The sequence below is a fragment of the Silurus aristotelis genome (genome assembly GCF_946808225.1).
Source record: "Silurus aristotelis genome assembly, chromosome: 23".
Lineage (NCBI taxonomy): Eukaryota > Metazoa > Chordata > Actinopteri > Siluriformes > Siluridae > Silurus > Silurus aristotelis.
In genome coordinates this window covers 7,623,404-7,630,736 of record NC_139596.1, presented here as the reverse complement: position 1 = coordinate 7,630,736, position 7,333 = coordinate 7,623,404, and the positions used below count along the sequence as shown (strand labels likewise).

General features: G+C 37.7%; 1 protein-coding gene across 3 annotated transcripts; it reads right to left on the bottom strand.

Moving 5' to 3' along the window:
• Positions 1-502: 502 nt before the first annotated feature.
• Positions 503-6,291, bottom strand: isl1a (ISL LIM homeobox 1a). 3 transcript variants are annotated; one of them, XM_083527018.1, is made up of 6 exons: positions 5,970-6,265; positions 5,247-5,436; positions 4,216-4,475; positions 2,225-2,508; positions 1,900-2,067; positions 503-1,735 (listed from the first exon to the last, which is right to left on the bottom strand). In XM_083527018.1, exons 1-6 carry the CDS (start codon positions 6,199-6,201, stop codon positions 1,619-1,621), a joined length of 1,251 nt encoding a protein of 416 aa, XP_083383144.1. In that variant the 5' UTR covers positions 6,202-6,265; the 3' UTR covers positions 503-1,618. The 3 variants fall into 3 exon arrangements, with proteins under 3 accessions (XP_083383144.1, XP_083383143.1, XP_083383145.1); XM_083527017.1 differs by having other exon boundaries at positions 2,225-2,511; positions 5,970-6,264; XM_083527019.1 differs by lacking the exon at positions 5,247-5,436 and having other exon boundaries at positions 2,225-2,511; positions 5,970-6,291.
• Between the last annotated feature and the right edge of the window lie 1,042 nt (positions 6,292-7,333).

Genomic DNA, 7,333 nt, shown 5'->3' with positions numbered 1-7,333 from the left:
TGAGTCCTTGATTTCTGGGAACATGGTCACACAATAAACTCCCAACCAAATGCACACATACTGTAAAAGCATTGCACTGGTTTGTTCAGCAGATCATCACCGATGCAGTTTTCCAAAAGTTGATCTTTATACTAATGATTTACATCACCAAGAATGCCTGCATCAAAATAATTTAAAATTGTTCATATTTGAAGTTTTAGGATTGGTGAATTGAACAAGGTCAAAACGCAAGCATTTGGTAAGATTTCATTCGGGAAAAAATAACGTGAAACGAATCTGCTTTCGCTAGTTATACTTTTACTTGAAATGCAGATGATTTAATAACTGTCTCAATTTTTTTTTAAGTAAAAAATTTAAATAAATAAACAATTATACGGTAAACGGTATAATAATCAATCTCAAAAGGCTTTAGATAATTTAAGAAATGTTCCAGAATACGCCCGACGCGATCAATTTAATTCTTCAAACTTTTATTGTTCAAATATTCCTGAAGATCTACATATGGCGTTGCTCCATCCATCATTTTATTTAATTTTTTCAGTCAAAACGACGGGACACATTAAGTCCGATATAGATCATTCGGAGTCGACAGAGTAATTTTCCTCTTTTTTACTTCAGCAATTCAAGATAGTACACAAAAGTGGCAGGTCGTTGGACAATAAATAATAAATTATTTTTGTAATATAGGAACAAACAAACAAACAAACAAACAAACAAACAAAAAAGATCTCCGCTGTTTGACCGACATATTAACTTAAAACTATACACATCTTTGGGAAATAATAATAATAATAATAATAATAATAATAATAATAATAATAATAATAATAATAAAAATCTCGGACGGACACATACACGAAAATGTCCCACGCAGCTTGTGGTCGAATAGAGGTATACCTTGTTGCAATGCTTTAGTAGCCTACTTGGGCTTGAAAAGATACCATATAACAAAAAAAAAAAAAAAAAAAAAAAAAAAAAAAAGTTGTAGGCCCTAATAAAAGCGGTTAGACTCGGCTGCCAGGCCGTCCTCACACTTTCAATATTAGTGAATAAATCTCAGTTTGTGTTGTTTTTGACGAGTCAGCAGTGTGTTTGTGCCGCTCATGCTGCGCTGCACGGAGAGTCCTCATGGGTCTCATCTTCCTATGAGGTTCGCTGATTTTGTCAAAAAGAAAGAAAAAAAAAAGAGCAAAAATGTCTCGGTTTGTTTGGCAAAATATATATATATATATATGTATATATAGCCGACCAGTTCCACCAGTTCCTGCGTAGTAAAGGCCCAAACGTCAGAGGAAAGGACTTCTTGACATTTCGGACCCGGTGCAGGTCTACTTCCGCCGGATGTCCAAGACTTCCGGTAACGCTCGTCTTCTCGTGAAGAAGTGTCTCTCTTTTTTTTTTTTTTTGCTCGCGCGCCTTTTCGTTCCCACGATTGTCATCACAGTGTATAAACGCGACCATAGGGCTTGTTTGGATAGAAAAGCCCTGCGGAATTGGAGGTCTGTCGGTGTTACTCGGGAGTGAAGCCTCGGTGAAACAGGGACTCGACGACCTTTGGAGACCCTCTGTTTTATTTTCCCCTCTTCCGATTGTGAAAAGGAAGATTAATCCGAATCGTCTAGGCCTCGATGGGACTGGCCACCATGCTGTTTGGTGTATCTGGCAATTGCGAGGACATGGACGCCACTTCACTCCCTGTTGAGTTCGAGCCTGGTCCTCCTTCAGAAAAATTTACCTAGAAGCACAAGCAAAGCAATTATTATTATTATTATTATTATTATTATTATTATTATTATTATTATTATTAAAGCTGTGGTTTTGTAAAATCTGTTGCTTCGCCTGCGCTTTAACGCACGGGCATTTTTTGCGCTTTTACGCACGAGCATAACGCACGCTCACCAGTTGCTGAAAAGCGGGTTGGTCGATGTCGCTCTGCAGTGCAAAATCGCTCAGGACCTTCCAGGGTGGTTGATAAGTCTGCACCTCCACCGGGTTCGCCTGTAATCCACCATCGTGTCTCTCTGGACTGGTGGCCACCATTGGAGTTCCCGTCATTCCTTGGATGTTCTGCAGAAAGCACAAAAATAACTATGGCCTTTTAAAAAAGAAGAAGAAGAACAGGTGTACGTGTACATGGTTGCGCGTGAACCTAACGCCTGCATCTACACCAAAACACGATTTGTTTTTGGAGGGTTTAGCTTGTGTTTGGAGCTTCCGCACTTACCGTCTTGTCGTTGGGTTGCTGCTGTTGCAGCTGCTTCATCAGCAGACTGCGCTTCTTGTCCTTGCAGCGCTTGTTCTGAAACCAGACGCGGATGACCCGCGGGCTCAGGCCCGTCATCTCCACGAGCTGCTCCTTCATGAGCGCGTCGGGCCGCGGGTTCGCGTTGTAGCACGTGCGCAAAGTGTGCAGCTGCTTTTCGTTGAGCACCGTGCGCACGCGCGTCGTCTTCTCGGGCTGCTTGTGCACGTGCGGGCGCAACGCGGGCTGCCGCGCCGAGATTGGCTCTGCTACAAAAAAAGAAAAGAAACGCGCGCGCACACACACACACACACACACACACACACACACACGCCAAAATGCAATTAGGTTAATAAATTTGACAGGTAGTTTCAATTTTCTGTAAATATGACAGATGTTAGCTGTCTCATCCCTTCCTATATTACAGGACGAGGAAATTAATGTGACATTTCTCTGACAAACAATCTGCGTATTCAACAATATGACATAAATAATGAAAAATGTCCATATACCAAAATATACATTCAAATAGAGTTTACATTTACGCATGTGGACCAAAATCTACTGCTGTTGGGTTTTTATTAGTAATTTGTTTCCCAAAATGTATTAGTAATTTGTTTCCTTTTCTGATTCCTTTCCTGCTAAAATGTGAAATTTAATTTTAGTGTATATATATATATATATATATATATATATATATATATATATATATATATATATATATATATATATATATATATATATGAGCAATGCACTAGCTGATTTGTCAGAAATTTGTTTAGTTTTTTTACTGCATTTGATCCAAACCTTTGAACCGCTATGTGAAGTACATACAGATCTAAACTTTCTTAATCTAATGGCATATCACTTGTCTATTAATCAGTTGGGTTACTGCATCATTTCTGCAAGCATAACTTTAATAGTAAAATATTTTCAGTAATACATTAGACATGCACACAACAAAAGTGTAAAAAATAAATAAATAAACAGAATACCAGGCAGCATATTGTGTTTTGAGGAATGAAATAAAGCTGTGTAAAATATGCTCTGTGCATTTTTGCTCGATTCTTATATCCATATTAAATAAATCTCCCAAAAGAGAAATATTCGAAAGCAAAATCAACTATCTGTGGGATTATCTAATAACAAGCACGTGTTTGTATGTTTGTTTAAATTGTTTTTATTTTCCTAAATAATATCCACAGGCATGCATAGTGTTTTTTTTGTTTGTTTTTTTTTAGCGCATGGTTGGCTGTGAAGCAGCGGAAGAATATCACTTTCATGCATGAATAGCTGAATTCAATAGCACTCAAACTGTAGGAAAAATGAAACGTGCAATGTTGACAAACCACTGACAACAGCCTGTTAGTTTAGTAACCTTTTCATTTGTGGGCTGATGTGATAATCATCAATTCATTCCTCCGTAACAAATCTCTATTAGCCTCCAAATCATTTGTAAAAAATTATGATAACTGTTCATGTGCCTCTCAATGGTAGGCTGTATGCTATTGACACTAATTATGCCAATATATAAGTAAGCTGCATTATGTAGCGAAAAAAAAATCCAAAATCATAAAAAATGAAGCATGATTTCAAGCTTGAAAAATATGAAAATATGAGAAATTTTATATATTCAAATATATTTGGCACGTGCATTAGGAAGCGTCAATAAAAACAAAAACAAAAAAACGTTTAAGCTTGTGTGATGATATGCCTGAGACAGTGACTGAGACCAGTGTTTCAGTATAGCAGCACTAGCAATATCCAGCACTGAAATGAATCATGAACGGCGTTATTTTATTCAATAAGCGACAGTATATAATTAAAAAAATATAAAACAATTGCAAAGCCAAATATTCCCTATGCTCGTCTACGATGCAGGGAACAAGGAAGAATTAGGTAAGAAACAAAACAAAAGTCTTGAAGGTCGCGTCATGCTGGACGCCTTAAAGCTGTAAGAAATGAAAGTTTACCTGCCATCTGTAAGGGCCGGGACGGGTGCAGGGGGCTGAGCGGCTCCCCGGGCGCCATGCTGGCTCTCTCCACCACGTCGTGATCGGCTCTGCAGAACAGGCCGTCCTCCCGGAGCGCGAACTCATCGCCCGGAATCAGCTGCCTGCTGCACGCCACGCACCGGAAACACTCCACGTGGTACACTTTGGCGCGAGCGCGCATCACGAAGTCGTTCTTGCTGAACCCGATGTTGCATTTTGCGCATTTGATTCCGTAAAGTCTGGGGAGGAAAACCCCAAGGTCAGAAAGCAGGAAGCAAAAAGAAAAATGTCTTATTATTATTATTATTATTATTATTATTATTATTATTATTATTATTATTATTATTATTATTGATTCAGCCTTTAATATGGTTGTAGCGAATTATTATTATAATTATAATTATAATTATAATTATTATTATTATTATTATTATTATTATTATTATTATTATTATTACTACTAAAAATTTAGTCCTATATTATTTGATAAATTATAATAACTTGCATAGTAAATTGTTTATCCGACATGTGGCTTAATATTTATTACAACATGATTTAAAAAAAATTTAAAACTCAATTTCTTTGTTTCAGGATCACCTTTTTTGCCAAGTATCCTGGGTTGCATGTCCAAGGAACTTGTCATGGTGTGTGCTGGTGCTATCAAAATATACAAACTATTTAAAAAAAAAAAAAAAAAACCCTAAGAATATGAAACAAGAAAGTAATTAATAAAAATAAATGCATTTTTCTTCCTGTGGGACACCACTGGTATATTTACTAGAATAATATTTTGTATGTTATAGTGATTTGTTGTCTTTGTTGAGCGCGACACTGCATAATTACACTGATGCTTCGCTGCATTAGCATATAGGTGCGTGGTGTAAAGAAGACGTAGAGGGCACGCGAGTGAGAGCGCGAGTGAGAGCGCGAGCCCCTGAGCGGTGCGGCTTCTTCACTAAATCATGAGCGCTGTTTCCTTACCGGTCTGCGGTGGAACCTGGGTGTCTTACCTGATGTAGTCGCGTTTACAGTACGTCTTGCCGTCCCGGACAAAGCAAGTGCACGACTCGTCCAGATACTGGTTACACTCCGCGCATTTGAGACACGCCGCGTGCCACTCGAGGTCGGGCGCCACGCGCAGGATGTACTGGTCGTGGATCTGATTCCCGCAGCCCACGCACAAAGACACCAGGCGTTTCTCTGCACACCGAGCACACGCAGGAACACGTCAGTAAGTCGTTTAGGGCATTTTGATTTGTTGCTCATGTTGTCTTTGATTCGACATAATGTTTCGAATACAATTAGTGTAGAACATGCATTAAATAATTTTTATTTCGTTAAATAATGTGTAATAAAATGATTAAATTATAATAATAGTAATAATAATAATAATAATAATAATAATAACGATAATAATAATAATAATAATAATAATAATAATAATAATAATAATAATAATAATAATAATAATGATGAGAAGATGATGAAAAAAAGAAGAAGAAGAAAACTATTATAATGGTTATAGGTACCAATAATTGTCATGTAATTGGCAGGTATCGAAGGGGGAAATAATATAAAAAAAAAAATAATAAATCACTTAAAGTTTTTTTAATTGCATTAAAGTGTATAAACAAATCTGCCTTTCGTTTGAAAAAACAAAAAGCAGATCATAATCTTTAAATGCATGCACCATCTTTACATAAGCTTCAACCAACAAGAGTTCAGCAACTTACTTTTCGGTGGGTCCCCCATGTCTCCCATGTCCAGAAAGTAAGGCGGTGTTAGGTCCACTTTCAAACTGGAGCGCAGGCCCGTAGTGCCCGTAGTTTCTGCGGAAAAAATAAGACTGTGGCTCCGAGGTGTAAATCTTCCCGGAATCGAGACTAGAGTTCGGGCAGTGTGTGTGTGTGGGTGTGTGTATGTGTGTGTGCGTGCATGTGAGTGTGTGTCTGAGCTCCAGCGCATCGAGGGGCCGCTCCTGTCCGTATCTCTTGTCTTGCTCTCTCAAAACTCCGTCGGCTTCGACTCTTCTCTCTCTCGCCATTGGACTGACGTAGGACAGCCACACGTCACGCTCACGCGCTGCTGATTGGTTGTGAAAAGGGAGCGAGCCGCCTGTCTCATTAGCGCAGCGCGAGCGCTTACCGGGGCTGCGCGCTCCCGTTACTGCCTTTAATCCCAAAACTTAATTTGTCCGATTTGGAAAAGGCCTCTACTGAATTAGATATATTATAGAAATATATATATATATTTATGAAGAGTGTATTTTCTGGAAGAATAACGCATGCCAATATAGATTTGAATTTGCGCCTTAAAAAGTATTTGCGCACTTTCCCGTTTGCATCGCGTGGTAACGGCAATAATAACAATAACAATAACAACAACAGTAATAATAATAATAATAATAATAATAATAATAATAATAATAATAATAATAATAATAATTAATTATCATCATCATCATCATCATCATCATCATCATCATCATCATAACAATGATAATAATAATAAATTGGACGCAGAAAAATAGTATTAGTATTGTGGTTGTTATTGCTTTTTATTAAACTAATACAATAATAATCAAACACCTGTTTATTGTGACATTATGGCGCATAAAATATATAATTGTGACTGCAATTTTCTTTCTTCTTCTTTATGACAGTAATACTTTAACAGTTCTTATACTTCATTGCCCAATGCTTATTACCTTGAAAAGTTTACAGCCCAGTCTGCAGGTCTGTATTGAGGCACAGGCACACGCCTAATGACTGGAATCCGCAGCACGATGCTGGGTTCTGTAGCTCTTTAAAGCAAAAAAACGCAATTACGGCACATAATTGCGGATAATGAGCGTTTGAAACGGCGTGAGGCACGTGGTAACCGAATCTCAAAGGAGGAAGGTGATTGGTGAATGCAGAGAGAAAAGAAAAATAAGACAGAGCAACACTGTACTGCTCAGTCTTCTGACTTACACACCACCAAGCACAGAATACTTAATTACGATCATATTGTAAATGCATTTTTTTGCACAATGCATTAAACACATCACATTCTAGAGTTATTTTATTAATTCGGCTAATAAAAATGTAACATTTAT

Excerpts from the sequence above, each read along its gene's own strand:
- isl1a (XM_083527017.1), bottom strand. The coding sequence starts at position 6,201 with ATGCGCTGGAGCTCAGACACACACTCACATGCACGCACACACACATAC. Across the intron at positions 2,512-4,215 it reads CCGGCCCTTACAGATGGCAG|CAGAGCCAATCTCGGCGCGG; the intron begins GTAAACTTTCAT and ends CTTTTTTTGTAG. Across the intron at positions 1,736-1,899 it reads AACCCGCTTTTCAGCAACTG|GTAAATTTTTCTGAAGGAGG; the intron begins GTGAGCGTGCGT and ends TTGTGCTTCTAG.